This window comes from Eufriesea mexicana, unplaced genomic scaffold (assembly GCF_001483705.2).
Source record: "Eufriesea mexicana isolate 0111107269 unplaced genomic scaffold, ASM148370v2 scaffold1146, whole genome shotgun sequence".
Taxonomy (NCBI): domain Eukaryota; kingdom Metazoa; phylum Arthropoda; class Insecta; order Hymenoptera; family Apidae; genus Eufriesea; species Eufriesea mexicana.
The window spans coordinates 1421321-1437621 of NW_016909275.1; the positions used below are offsets into that span (position 1 = coordinate 1421321).

At 32.4% G+C, this 16301-nt stretch overlaps 1 protein-coding gene across 1 annotated transcript in view; it reads left to right on the forward strand.

Annotated features, from left to right (window-relative positions):
- Nucleotides 1–3611: 3611 nt before the first annotated feature.
- Nucleotides 3612–16301, forward strand: part of LOC108547657 (uncharacterized) — a 192991-nt gene continuing 180301 nt past the window's right edge. Inside the window, exons 1-4 of the mRNA XM_017900257.1 lie at nucleotides 3612–3693; nucleotides 3848–4230; nucleotides 4313–4438; nucleotides 4510–4625. Of these exons, the coding sequence (XP_017755746.1) occupies nucleotides 3678–3693; nucleotides 3848–4230; nucleotides 4313–4438; nucleotides 4510–4625 (641 nt within the window). The 5' untranslated portion in view covers nucleotides 3612–3677. The remainder of the gene's footprint in view (nucleotides 3694–3847; nucleotides 4231–4312; nucleotides 4439–4509; nucleotides 4626–16301) is intronic.

Below are 16301 nucleotides of genomic sequence, written 5' to 3' on the forward strand. Positions count from 1 at the left end.
TCGAGCATACTTATCGCTCAAAATTCACTTGGATATTTATTTCATTCAAGAATTATTTATGATCATTTTTGGAACCTGTGAAGCAAAAAGAAAATGACGTTCAAAAAAGTAGAGACTAAATTTAAGGGATGATATCTTAAGAATTACATATTACATGGTTTCCAATCTTCCTGTATATGGTAATTATATATTTATCTCCTCAAGGAAAGTAAAGTATTATACAAATTAGTATCATAATTTGTAGTTGAGTTTATTTTAAAAATATGAGAAATTTTAATAGAAAATATTTAACGACATCGTTTAGTTAAATATCTTTTGTTATATGTACCTATTATTATCCGAAATTTTTCAGCATGCTAATCATCGAGCAAACAATGTACATTTGTCAAGGAAACGCTCTAATTTACAAATTGTCACCCACGGCACACGTGCTTCTCCATTAGATGCATCGAACCTTGCACATGCGTGCCACAGAAACGCTGCTTATTAATTATGTTATGGTTTATCACCTCGATAATTATAGTTCCCTGTCCAACGAGGATGGATGCATGTTCAGTGATTAACGTTATGGTCGATGAGAGAAAATTATAGATTCGGGTCACTCGAATCACCAGTACACGTATTATAATACCACGTTGATAGAATATTATAATTGCAAATTATTAAATTTCGCATAATCGTGCTCGCACCTTCATAAATAAACATATGATTGCAATTATGATAGCAGTTCGAAACGTTACGTTCAAAGAGACTGAAGATCTATTATATAAAGACTGCATTTCTTCAGGATATATCTTATCTAATTTCTTCCTTATTAAGTTTCAAGTATCCTGAAAATTATTTTTTATTACACTTGTCTTCCTCTTTTAATAAAATGCAGTTACATCATAGTAATATACTCTTCAAAAATAATCTCGTTGTGAACTGCAAAAAAGGAGATTTTATCGCGATACCTTGAATAGTAGATGGAACGTGGATAACATTGTTGCGTGCTAGAAACAATTTTCATATTCTTCAATTGCGCGATATTAATGCTCGTAGGATCTTGCAGAATTATAATCTATCATTGTTAGTTTTTTTTTTAAGGGACAATCTTTTTAAATTGACTAGAATTAGCAGAAGAAGTTTCCTGGTAATTCTTTGTACACAAATTTGTAAAACAATTTTCCATTTAAATTCATCAGAATTACCTTGAAATTGTGAAATGACATTATTCTTTAATTTGGATTAAATATGCTCTTTTAAACAGCACTATAAAATTACAAAAAATTACTATATTGCAATTCTAACTGCTAAAATATAAAAATTCTTAATAAATTCAGAAAGATTATAATTCTGAATATATTTGTACTACTTAACTTATCATTTATCTCCTTTGTTCCAAAAATGTTCTTCTATAATGTAATTTTTAGATTATTAGAATCCAATAGATATTAGTGATTGCCCCCCTTTTTTCTCCTAAGCAATTCTATCGATTGGTGTTATTGACCTACAGTTACTTAAATTCTACTGACTATACTTACAGGCAACAGCAAATCTCACTGTGTATCTGTCCACTCCAAGAGCAACCGTTTGCGCGCAAGAACAAGTTCCTCCTCGACCTCAAAAGACTCTGGCCCGCGTATGATTTACGAGCAACTCAAACAACAAACCCGGCAAAATGCACCAGAACCGTCCATCCAACACGAATGGCACCTGTAATCAAACTGACGGTCAAAATCGGTGCAAACCGTGGAAATAATGGATAACACCTGAGCGTACGCGGGGTCGGAGGGGAGGAACGGCGTTGGAAGAATTGTTTCGATGAATGATTCTCGCATAGACGAGCCATAGGGGGCAGAATGCGGAGGAGAGATAACACAACCGGTGGTACACAGGCGCGGTGGGATCCCCACGTCCGATTTCTGGCCTTGTGCTCACCGGAAACAGCTCCATTGTGTCCGGTTTCCGTGGGGCCATCCGGGAAAACGTTCGACGTGCGTGTAAACGCCAGGACCGTGGGTTCTCAAGCTTCATCGTCTCGTCATCCTGTGAAATAACGCTAACGACTCCCTTTCCATGCCTGTCTTCAACTATGAGGATTTTAGGTGAATTATGGAACAGGTTTCAGGGGATGTATAAGATGATTTCGCGTTTGTATTAAAAGAGATGGTTGGTCTATGCTATGTTCCAGGTTTCAGGATTTATATGACCGTGAAAGTGCTTAGATAGCGTGCACGACCCCCCAGGGGCTCGTGACTTCTCGTTTGAGAATCGATGCATCGGAGCGTCGCCATGTCGGGTTGATTGTGTCGATGGACGATCGCCCGGTTGCTCGTAGCGGAATCATGGATTAGAGATTTCTACCTGAGGTCAACTAGGATGAACAACGAGCTGGGATAGGCGGTCTTCGTGATCTGTCGGCGCAGCCAGTTTCGTTTGTTCTTTATTGCTTGCCTATATTTAGACTGATTTCATTTTTATTCAAATTTTACGAGCACGAACAAAGTAATCAGTCTACGCCGATTTCAAGATTGGTTTTCCAAGCCACTGCGGGAATTTTGATTAGTTCTTTTAGTTGTAAATGAATGGGAAATGTCTTTTGTTGATACTTTGATAGTTGATAACATATTTTTGGTAGTTTTTAATCGGGGTAGAGTTTGATATTTGCTATGCTTGTTATAAACTTTTAATTACACAGAAAGATTAAATTTCTACTATTATTTTGGCATATTACAATTATATTGTGCTTCCTTCAAAATTAAAGTTCAGATACAAATCTTTTGTATAGATAAAGTTTAGAACAAAGTTATTATTGAGTTTATTCACAGTAATTAATAGTTATTTCATTAAAAATTTCACAATCTTAGAAGTATGAGTACAATATCTTCTATTTCAAATTCTTGTTAATTTATTGTTATATTTTATTTGTTTTATCTAGTACATTTAATAAGTATAAAATATTTTTGAATTTATTAACAATAGCACATAACTGTAATTAAACTTTCAGAAAATAATTGTTTTATTGATCTAATACCGTGTTAGTAGGATATTACAGAGGCACGTCTTAAATTGGATATTCAAACTTTCCCGCGCTTTGCACGCATTGGTGTTTGTTTGCATTCTATGGGTGAAGTCAATCTGTATTCTCCTCTCCCATGGTACGAACTGTCAAGCATTCGATAGTTTGGCATAGTCAGCTGATAGCAAAATGCAATTAAACGCTTCTTGTGATATTTCACGAAATCAATTGTAATTTTCTTGTGTGATCGTGAAATTTCTTGAGAATTATCAAGTCGCAAACTGCTTGCCTTCTACTTCAATTTTTTAAAGAAATTTAGGTAAGAAAAATCATAGTTGTATTAATATTTAAAACAGTTATGTGACTACGTATTGATTTACGATAAATTCATGGTGCAGCTAATGTTAACGATAGTTAATGTAATGTTTTAAGATGTTCTTACTAATATTTTATTGACTCCATTGAATTAAGAAGATTATAAATTTTATTCATTGTCTTTTATCGTTTGTCTATTATAGAGGTTAAGTAACACATTTTAATAGTTTCATTTCGCTCAATTAGAAATATATAATATATAAGATATAAATTATAATTAAAGTAATATATATGTATTTTACAGGGGGATTAACAAGACTTTTTATACTCATTTAGCTGAAACAAATCTAACAAAAACAAAATGCCTCTAAGTGCAGGTAAATAGAAATACAATATATCAAAAAATATTTTAACTAATTAATTATTTTTATCTCTTTTACATAAAGTGTTATATCTAAATTTTTTTATTACTTTTAATAAGAACATTTATTTGTGTTTAATGTATGAATTGTTCTCATTTAATTTTTTCAGACATATCTACAGCTCTTCATTTATTGGAGCATGTTCAAGAAAGAGTGGAAGATTGCAATGATCCTAAACTACAAATGCATACAACTCAAGATATAAAATCTTTAATTTCTCTTCTTGAAGATCCTGTATTCCGTAGCATAGTGACAATCCAAGATTCTTTGATCGAACTAAACTCTCAACTGGGACAACATCCATCTATTATCCCTGGAGATTTTGACATTAATATCAGTGGACAACTGGAACTTTCTGTTCCCAGTACACCAGTGCAACCACTTGGATCAAATGTATATCAAGATTTATATCAAGATAGTAGTGAATTAGAAGATCAAAGGGTTCCAGTTGTTCCATTGGTGCATAGTAGCAGTGAAGATACTAGCGCTCAGGTAATATTTTGTTTGAAGTATATTTAAAACATCTTTCTGAATTTCTTTTTGTACCTCATATTAAATTTTCATTTTACTATAGGTTACAAGCCCAAGTCTTGTATCAGAGGTTATGGGAATGCCCCCAATTACAACAACGACATATGTTAAAGAATTCAAGAAAGTTATTGAAGCTGCAGCAAGAGGGCGTCAGATATTTACTGTGCAGGTTAGTAGAATATATTTTATATACTTTGGTTTACCATACTAAGCTATTAAATGTAATCATTCTTTTTCAAGTTGTATAAACCAGAAGGTACCAGTCTGGGATTCAGTGTGGTTGGTCTTCGCAGTAAGGATAAAGGAGAGCTGGGTATATTCTTGCAGGAGATACAACCAAATGGGATAGCTGGTTGGTAAGTCAATTTTTAATTTATACAATTAATTATTAACTAATAGTAGAAATTACAAAGTCAGTTAATGAATTAAAACATAGTAGAAAACTATAGAAGTATTTTTATTTCTATGATTTGTAATATTGTTATGTATATATATATATCAAATAATAATTTCGCCTCACGTTTGAATGTTTTATAAAACGCTGAAGTTTTTACGTGCTTATGCAATTAATATATTACGCTGTTTTTAAAGAGGTGATATCGTAATACGTAAGTTATATAAGATTATGTAGGATCTCGTGTGCAATGTTTCGTAATACGGTTCTGCAATTCGTTTTAAAAGTAGTATATTGTTATTCTCATTTATTTTTTTTTTTTAGATATTATTTAACGGGTTTAATGAGTAGCATAAAGCAGTATTATTTTCGAATACCATAATAGATTGTCGCGACCATATTCGTAGTTTATAACTTGTTCAACAAATTAAAAAATACTTAAAAATTGATTATATTAGATAAAAATATTCTGATTTGAATACTTCTAGATTTGTAATCTCTACTTCTTTTTGAATAACTATTAAACAACTGTTTAAAAGTTTGAGATCATTCTTCAAGATCATTTCAAGTGATGAGGTTGATAAAAATTAAAAATAAAATATTTACAGCTCTTATTTTAAGTATTTCTCCATAAGTCTACAATTTATACATCACAAAATATTTTTTATGTTCAAAATAATTTAATTAAGTCTTTAAATTTCAGTTACACTATAATTTTCGAATAAAGGTATATTTCTTTATTTTACTTTTCTAATTTAAGTCAATTGTTCAATCAAATTAAGATTATACATTATAGAATGATCCCAAACTTTTGAACAATGCTGTATTCCATTCAACAGCCAAACTTAGTCATTTTGCGCCACACTATAGAGACAGCCCTAGTTTGGAACAGCTTTCGAATATTCAATACCCTCGTTAAAACGCGCAAATGTGGTTACATGATTCGATATTCGTGCCGTACAGCGAATATTGTACTGGTTTCAGTTGATAAATTAATGCGAATCAAGGTACACGAATATTCGTTTGTTTTATGCCACGTAATCTCGAGAGATATAGAAAATGTGAATATTGACGTCGAAGGACGGACGTGTGGAGATAACGTTCAGCGAATAATCGTGCACAAATATTCGCGAAAAATGTCAAATATTTATCAACACGTTTTCTCTTATGTGGGTCATCGATGATCCATGACAGTCAGTACAGATATAAACTTTCTCTTAGACTACTTACTGTCCAAGTAAAACTGACATAAGGGACATACAAATTTTCTTAAATTCAACAATATTACCACTTTTTTCAAATTAAATATATCATGTAAATTTGTTAGATTTGAAGTTTTATGAGGATTTATTATATTTTTCTTAGGGTGCTAAATATCAGATTTTACAATTTTCTATGACCAATAAATTAGTCAATTTATTTTTCTATCGTTATTTTTCTGTTCTGTTTTTCTTCTACTAATACCCATCCATTAAGATAGTCCTCGTAAACTGGACCATACATTTATCTCTGAATAGAAAAAGGTTGATATTTATATATGGTTTAATATAGATTATTCCATCAGGGGGTGATATTTAAACCTGTGGAATCTATCGTGTTATAGATTCTGACAGTGGAATTAGTATTTAATAAATTCATTCGGTACATTTAATAAACTCTAGGGATTACTAAATTCAGGATTAAACGATAAAACAGTAGACTGAATTTAATGAAATATAATAAAAAGAAAATAAATTATTCAAATCTTCCTGGACATTTACTTGATATTTATTTCGATATTTACATATTAATTGATACATCCAAATTTATTAAATTTCCTTTTATCTTATCGTTATTTCATTAAATGTATTTTTATTCGATTATAACAATTTCGTGTCACTAAATGAAGAACTTAATTGAAGAACTTGTCATTGAAAACCCACAAATACTTTTGTACCCATTGTATATCTATAGAGAGCATGTTTTTGTCTCGGACGGTTGTTGAAAGGAATATAGCGAGGCCATAAAATCAGCAGGGGTGTCAAAAAATACACATGGTTCGGTATAAAAGAAGGGTCGTTCTTCGTATCTCCACCCTGATTTGCTTTCTTTAATGTTTTTATTATACACAAGTTCCTAGAAAAACTCTAAAAATGCCTAATTCGAAGCATCCATGGAGATAAGACAAATTTGTAGAAATAATATATCTTCTAAAGTATCGTATATTACACAGGGTGTCTTAAAAATTGGCGATACAATTTTAATACTCTATTCCACTTTTCATAAACATAGGAAAGAAAAAGAAAAATGGAAATATCTTCAAATCTGAATATACTCTTATTCAAAAATATTTTAATAAACAAATTGACATCTGCAATTGTCATTGTTATTATTATCTTTGAATTATGAAGCAGATAAAAAAAGCTTCTAAATTTACAAAGGAAGTACCAGGTTTTGCTCGATCAATAATACAGAATAGTACAAAATTTCCAAAATTGAAATTAAATAATTTAAAATTCTGGTCTGCTGATTTCATAATAGGCTATCCGATTCCCATTTTCGGCCATTATTTTCCCATCAATTGTAAACTTTGACAAAATTCGCCAACTTTTGTTAAAAGTTACTGTAAGTACCCAGAAACTTAGGAACGAGGCTATAACATCTTCCTTTCAGTAACTATTCATCAAACCTCATACATAAATTACTCAAACGTAATTGCCAATATATGACACACTTACCAGATTAATTAACTCCACGAAACAAAGGTAGAAATTATCCTAAATATAAAAAATTAAGCTTTAATTAAGAGCTTTAATACCAAAATTTTCAAAAATCCAAAAGGTCGGGACCAGCTCGACATAGGGTTGTAAAGGGTTAATATTAACCCTTAGAGAGTCGGAGGTCGTTATGTTGGTTCTATTCATACCAATAATGAGAGTTTTATCTATCAAATACCTCACATATGAGTTTATTGATTTTTAGATCGAAAGTTGTGATTATATTTCGTAATTTAAGACTAAAATGGATCGATCAAAACAGAACGTCGAGTTCAGCTCAACGTAGAATCGTATAGAGTTAACTATGATTCATTTCAGCAATTTATTTAAATATCCTTTGGGAATACAAAATAATTTTTTACAGAACTTTTATTAATTCTTCGTTTTAGCACCCTGGGAGTAAATACCTATTACTAGAGGAAAAAGATCAGAAAGATTTTTATTTATTTTATTTATATCGAATACATCCAATATTCTGATATAAACATATTATAAATACATTATAAAAATGTGATTTTGTTTCCGGCGAGAGTTATTAGTAAATAAAAATAAAACGATTTTTTTGAGGTTTTACATGCGAATAACCCCTTAATAAATGTATGAATAATATTAATAATAGTTGCATAAAATATTCCTCAGAAATTCTATCGTTTACTATCGAACCACTCTATGCACGTTTAATACTCGAAAAGCTGAAAAAAGAAATAAATTAATTAATGACAAAGTCGTGGACATAAATTTTTATTAATATTAATAATACAAATAAACTTCGAATATTAATAACGGGTAAATAAAATATTTCGCGAAGGTTCAGTCATTTACCTTCGAACCACCCTGTACAACGTTCGCCGTTTATACAGCTCGAACGTGCCTGTTGGCACACCCTGTGTGTACAGTGCGTTGATCGGGTGGCCCGTGGCACGCATGCCCGGTTACCTCTGTCCGGAAGCCTCGCCACCGTGGAGAAAACGATGCTTTCGAAAAAGAGGCCTCCCACTTTCGGACGAGCAGTCTTCGACTGATCCTCGAGCGAGAAAGGTCGTCGCGGTGGTTGGCGCGCGCGCTTTCTCACCGAACACGTTCTCACTGTGTGTGCGTTGTGCCGTTACCATCGGTCGACTCCGCGTTCGTAACCCTCTCTGGTCACGTCGCCGTTGAATTTCACGCGTATCTGCGCGATAACCTCGGTCTTCTTCCCTTTTTTTCGCGGTAACTTTCGCGTTCGTACTCGCACGAAGAACCTCTCAAGCACAGCGCGTCGAGAGTTCGATGTTCTTTCGGTTCAACGATTCCTTCGCGCTGGTGGAACAGCCTCGAGACACTATGCGGTCCTCGTCCTTCCCCCACCACCGTTTGTTTTCGTTTCGCGCCGCGTAGAGGTTACCGCCGTGGTTTCTCGCGTTATGACCCATTGATGTTTGGTGATTTGTGGAGAGGTTAGTGAACAGTACCGCGTTCCGTATTATGTTGCTGTGAGTCTACCCGCTGCTTCATCCTACGAGATCTTCAGGTGGTACGTCTTGTTTGTTTTACTTATTATACTTTAACGTTCTCCGGTGTATTTTTCCCGTGTTGGGCGGGAACGGTATGTACATGCACCCCTGTTTCGAGGCGTAGCGACACATGTTCGCGTCCTTTGCGCGACGTGACGATCGGAACGTGTTATTGGGGAAGGTTAATAGAAGGTGATTCGAAGTTCGTGTTTTGTTTAAGACGAAATAAAGATTCGTGGATTTCAGAGGGTTAGAGGAAGTGGCGAGACAATTAACTGTGGTATGTTTTAATAAATTTTGGATATAGTATATTGTATATTATTATAGGTTATGAAATTGTCAATTTATAGTTGTTAATAGTTAGTTATTAATATAGAGTTGCGAAATAAGGTTATGATTTGAGAAATTTTGGAGTTTTTTCATTTTGTGAGATGCATATATTAACATTATAATCAGAATGAAGGAATAATATGTTATATATTAGATACACACTAATATTTCTTTTTGAATGTATTTTATAGCATTTTCTTTGGGGGGGGGGGGGGGAGGAGATAAAGGGTATATACAAATTCTCAAATCATTATCTTATTTCTTAACCTATTTGATTTATAATATGTTTTAAATGTTTGCATAAATTTTTAATATTGTTTTTAATCATATATTCAACCATATAAATATACTTATGCTAACGAACAGGGGTGTATGTATGAAAACAAACTTAGGGTTCTTCAGATATATTTCTTTTCATTTTTGTATTACAATCTAGGTTATTTTTTTAACCAATTTGTTAGAATTGAAATTACAGAAATTTCGTAAAATTTATATTCGAATAATTTAACCCAATTTTTAACAAATTTGGTAAAATTAAGATTGCAGAAATTTACTGTAATTTCAACACGAACAATTAAAATTGCGACAAATTTAGTGGATGTAAAATTCATAAATTTGTTTGCAATAATGGTAAAATTGTTGATTCAATAAACTTGACAAACACGAATATCTCATTTGAATGAGATTCGTAATAAAACGGTTACATTGGCGTAAAAATTAGGGGTGTTTCACAAAGTAGAATGCGATGCAATGATCGTGATCCGATTTTCCATTTTCTGTCCTTAAAATTCCTCTAAAACAAATTACATTGTGTAATTGTTTTCAACTATTCCTCTATTGAAAATAAATCAAATTTCTCACCGATTGACGCCATTTTTAAATCGTCAAATTTCGCGCAGGTGCAATTTCCGAGTGCGTTTCGCGATTTAATGGAACAAACAGTCAACTTCGTTAGCTTCTGATTAAGTATTCAGACTCTGATTAAGTCATTGTTGCCTGTAGTACACGTACACAGAGAGTTTCATTCACGAAGGACAGATTAACGATCGTATCGAAATTCAGCGTTCGAATCTTGAAACCTTGCATCGTTCGTTTTTATTAGAAATCAAAAATAGTTCCTCTGTTTATATATATTACAGCATTACAACCTTCGTGTGCTGTTTTCATCGGGAAAATGGATTAGGAAAACAGATCGAGGCGAAGAAGATCGGCGAGAAATATTGTATACAGGGTGTTTCAGAAATATGGACTAATGCAAAAGGTAGACAGAATATTTATTTGTTAATTTCATAGAATACAAAATACAAAACAGAGTAAGATAGGACCTTCTTCCAAAGCATTTCTCGATTTCAGCCAATAGTATATAACTTAGACACGATACAGACGTTTCGGAAATTTTTAATATTTCGTCCATTTTTTTAATCCTCCCAGAACGTCTCGTGACGTTTAATTTTATTTCGAAAAAATATTTCAGAATTTTTAACACTCGGTAAAAATATTATTTCATAAATCAAATATTTGAAAAATGTATAAAAATTAGGTTTAATCCTGATTCATCCTGGAAGCTTATATATTAAGCAAAATGCCGATCACATACGCCATTTTTGGTAGATTAATTATTTATAAGTCGAAAAATAAAGTATACAGAACATACACACGTCGATATGATATTTTTTACTTGTTTTAGTGCAGATTTAGCTTGTAAACTATTAATGTATACTCTTGAAACAGCCTGTATATAATAAAATAGTTTATATCCCTCACTTTTTCCACTCTCGTGGAATTATTAATCAATCAGATTTTCGAACGTGGAGATTTATTCGAGTCTGAATTGTTAACTATATTTTAGCTTTCATTCCAAATGAATAAACATATTTTTCCTATTCGTGCGTCTCGAACGACGAAGATCCGATTTTCCATAGGAAAGAAATTACAAATTCTTTTTAATTCGGTTTTCAATTTTTCCATGATAATGTTCTCGTCGGATTTTCCAGAATGTCCTTTGTTTCGTGCACTTGACAGCCAAGTGTAGGAGAGCGTGGGTCGTAAAAGGGTACACGAACGTGAGACTAGCTTTGCGTTACGCGTTTGAAAGACAGAAAGTGTCAGATCGATCAGAATTTACGAAAATAGAATTCTCGTGCAGGTACTCGGGCAACGAGGGTCTGGAATGCTGTTAAGATATTCATTTTTGCAGGAGTCAAACGTGTTTCTCGTCCAGCTGAAGGGTTCTGCGAAAATGAACTTTCCTAGATCTGCTTTGCATATCATGCCGGTCATTTTGCGCGAGTCAAACGAGTGTTTTTTTAAATTTAATTTAGACGTATACATTTGCAGATATTTATATTTCCGCGTACGCGTATTCGTTGATCTTTCGTTTTCCAATTTTGGATTATGGATTTTGGTTGGACGATGGAGGATAATGAAAATTGCAATAAATGCGGGAGATCTTTAGTTGGAATTAATTCACGCGATGAAACGTTTCACGCGGGAAACGATATGTATCGCGGTTTATTATTAGAGCTGAAATGGAGAAATGAATAGTAAATAGGTAGCGAGATTAGTGGCTTTCATTTTTAATTTCGCGGTAATCAATACCTGGTAATTTTAGAATGGCGAGAATGCAAGTTATGGCAATTGAAACATAGCGAGGATTTATAATTCGGTTGATAATTTCATAATTTAGTAATTTAATAATTTAATAATATAAGTAGACAATGTATTTAGCAGTTTTCATTTTCAATTTCGTTAATTGATTAATTAATTATTATTGTTAGTTTATGTTTCACGATAAATCATTTATTACAAAATTAGAGAAAATTCGAATCGATTAAAGTTCTCTATGGATAGACAGGAAATAATTGTCGAAAATTATTTAATATTTAAATAGTTGCTCACAGAGTTTTGTCAAATAGGGACATCGTAAAATATTTATTATTTCTTGTCTGATCGATGACCACGAATTATTTAATTATTCCAAAATTCGTGGAAAAGTTTAATTAAAGTTCCTTATCTATAGAAGAAAAATGAATTTCGAGTCCGATTTAAAATTCAGGCTTTTAATCGAGAAAGTGTGTCAAGCAGTAGGCAAAGATAAAAAATATTTATAACCTCTCTTTCGAACATTAATTACGAATTTGCTGGTTACCATGGAATCAATCGAAAATCCCGTTCATTTGAAATGATTTATCACTTCGTTTATGCATCCCCGTCGATAAGAGCAAGATAATTCTAAAGCTTCATTTCCATTTAATCATTTCATATCCATGATAACGACCATTATTCATTACCTCCTCCTATATGTATTTTTTATATCCGTTACACCGATAAATTGACCGGAAATAGAAATAGAAAAGGAAAGATACACAAGGGCTGGCCGAAATTTTGATTTAAACGAGCTTTCCCAAGAGCCACGCCACCGTTCGCAAATAACGACGAACAAAAAAACGCAATTTAATAAATCGCAGACTAGGAATATATAACCAGTTCGCGAATTTTCGATATTCGTTTCACCCTCCTTCCATTTCATACTCGCGTGACTAAAGCTACTAAACGTGCCTCGATGACGAAAATAAAATAATAAATATAAATAAAACTCCGACGATTTTTCTTGAAATATTTGTCACCATTCGAACATTCAATTTTGACAACAGGTACGTTTTGGGTTTTATGACACGTTGCGTGTTTCTTGATATTTTGAAAAAGAAGTAAAAAGGGAAGAATATTACAGAAATCGAGGAATTCATCACCTTCGAAATAAAGGGAAAAAATATTATCGACAGAATCTTCGCGTCGAAAAATTTACGAGTTGTAGGGTGAAAAAACAAAATTCTATCGATAGAACTTCGTTTCAAAAAATTGATCGCTTTTGAAGTCAAAAGAAAAAAGAATGATTGGCTGAAACTTCGCTTCGAAAAATTCGCCGCTCTCTGTGTAAAGGAAAAAGAATTATTAACGGGACGCTTTGTTTCAAAAATTCGTTTATCTTCAAAATTGAAAACAAAAGGAAAGGAATTATTAACAGAAACTATGCTTCATAACATTCACTATTTTCAGAGTTAAGAAGAAAAGCTTCCCTTAGAAAAATTTGTCTCTTTTCAAATAAATGGAAAAAAGTTATTCATCACAATCTTCGTTTCGAAAAATTCCTCATTTTCAGAGTTAAAAAAAAGAAATATTAGCAGAAACTATTCTTCGAAAAATTCACTATTTTCACAGTTAAGAAAAAAGGCTTCTCTTAGAAAAAATCGTCTCTTTTGAAATAAATGAAAAAAAAGAAAATTATTCACAGGATCTTCGTTTCAAAAAATACCTCATCTTCAGGGTTAAAAGGAAAAAAAAAATATTTGCAGAAACTATTCTTCGAAAAATTCACTATTTTCACAGTTAAGAAAAAAGGCTCCCCTTAGGAAAATTCTTCTCTTTTGAAATGAATGAAAAAACAATTATTCACAGAATCTTCGTTTCGAAAAATTCCTCATCATCAGAGTTAAAAAGAAGAAAAATATTAGCAGAAACTATTCTTCGAAAAATTTATTAGTTTCTTTTCAGAACAAACAAACCTTCGTATCTAAAATAAAATAAAAATAAGAAAAAAAAAAAGGAAAATTACTCTTAGAAGCTTCCGTGACGATAAAATCTTATACAAATGACACGGAGTAGAATTCACTTTTATCTTCACAGAGAGTGCAAAAGGAAAAAAAAAAAAAAAATAAATAAAAATAAAAAGGGAGTCGAAATACATCGGACATTCGAGGCAGCGAAACATTCGCGGATAAGTGGAGAAAGGTGTAAAATCGTGTGTTTTTATCGACCTGGCTCTATTCTGCGGGAAAACTGGCGGCGTGTACACGCCTCGAAGGTGAAACTGGGTTAGATCGTCCGTAGGTGTAGGCGTCATCGATCTCAGATTCGAATTCAACGCGAAATTATTCCGCTTTCTGGATTATTCATGCCTCGACAGCCGGCCGGTCACCGATTCAATCCGAACAATGTTCCTCGATCGATGTCCAGACATTAAATAGACAAATCTCTCTCTCTCTCTATCTGTCCTTCTCTCTTCATCTTCCTCTCGTTGCTTTTATTCCCCCTTTCCTATTTTCCTTATTGTTTCCTTTTTCTTCCCCTCCTTCTCGTTTTTAATAGCCGTCCGAACGATTCGCGAAGCGTTCAACGATATCGGTGTAATTATTTTCAGCTGGATTTCGTTGCAGCTTGTTGGCTTCTCAGGGGGTGGTTTTTATCATTTGGCCTTACCTCGTCGTTTCCCTTTGTTTCGATAATTCGTTCGTTTGGTGAAGGGTTGTTATTGCGGAATTGGCAAGGGATTGTTTTGGGACACTCCAATTTACGAATCGGTGGAGAGAATTCGGGAGAGGTGGTAATACCACGGGGTGGTTTTAATAGATTCGTGTTGGGGTTGCAAGATTATCGGTCTTGGGGAATCCTTCTGCCTTTTTGGAGAAAGAAGATTTGAAATTGCGAAATTTATGATTATGAGATTAAGAAGGGATTTGTTGGGGTATTTTTATTTTATTTTAAATGCGATTAATAATAAAAAATAGGGTAGGATAATTATTTTAATAAATTTATGTTTATTGGGAGATTATTATTGTTGTGGAATTATTAGTTTAATTTGGTGGATCTGGTGGGTGAATGGTAGATGATGGTGGATTTGGTGGATTTGGTGGAGAATGTTTAAATTACAGGAATGTAATGGACGAGATAATTATTCTAACAAATTTGTGTATTTATTATAATATTATTTTTATTATGGAATTGTTATTTCTATAGAGAAAATATTTAAATGACAGAAGTAAAATTAGTAATTAAAATTATTTCGATAAATTTGTATATTTATTAAAAGATTATTGGCATAGGAGAATTAATAGTTTATTTTGCTTGGAAGAATATTCGAAGAAAATTGTGACAGAATAATTATTTTAATTTATTTGCGTATTTATAATTAGGGAATTATTTTACATAAAGAGCATCTCGAATTTATGATGCAATACCTACGTAATTATTTCGAAATTTTAATTAAATAGGATTTTCTGGGAATAAGAAAACCTTAAAATATTCTACTTAGACGAAATTACGAGTTTCATGTTTAATAAGAAATTATTGAAACGTGTAAGGTTCCTGCGAAACGTGTCTGACCAACGACGATCCATTTCTACTTACCACTTCGTCTCATTTACATTTTCCTTCTTTGACTCATAGTGGTCCAAATTAATCATTTCTTCATCTTGTTTCCATCTCTTAATTCTCATTTACTAATTAGTATCTATTCGACTTCATTACCATATCTTTTCAAAGAGAAAAATTTTCATTTCTCGAAATCTTAATTAATCATCGTTTAAAATACGATTTTGTTACCATTCGATATATTTAAAAGATATTTAAAATCTTTTTTCCGAATGGATCCAAGAATTTTATTTTTTTAGTTCTTAGGGAATCGTCTTTCGAATAATAATAAAATAATTTCTATTAAAGAATTAATATTTACTGGATTTTGTAAAAAATATTAAAAAATATTACAAATTTTTTCCTTTCGATACCAAACAATTTGTTGCTTTCCAAAATTCCTAACAATCACATCATTATCATCGAAAAGTCCTCGTAAAATAATTTCTATCAAGAAACGAGTATTTATTCCATCCTATAATCGTTCAATTCATATAACAAATATTTAAAATTCCTTTCTGGCAATATTCCAAAAATTTGTCGTTTCTTGAAATTTCAGCGAATAGTGTGGGTGTTATTAAAGGTATACGTAAAACATTTCGTCGCGAAAATTAACAGAGTTTCAGATGTAGAATGAAATAGGTTGTTTTTATCCCAGCTGCACGTGAATTCGGGATTTATCGTTTTAATTCTGCCTGTATCAAGCCCTGTAGGTAGAAGCTGTTTTGCATATTCGGTTTGGAATTACAAATGCAAATATCTAGATCAGCGATCGAACTTACGGTATAAATTGAATATTCGGCAAAAATTTCCGCGACGTGAAAAAATTCGATAAAATTGAAAAAATATCGTATTGTAGGAAATTTCTGTTTC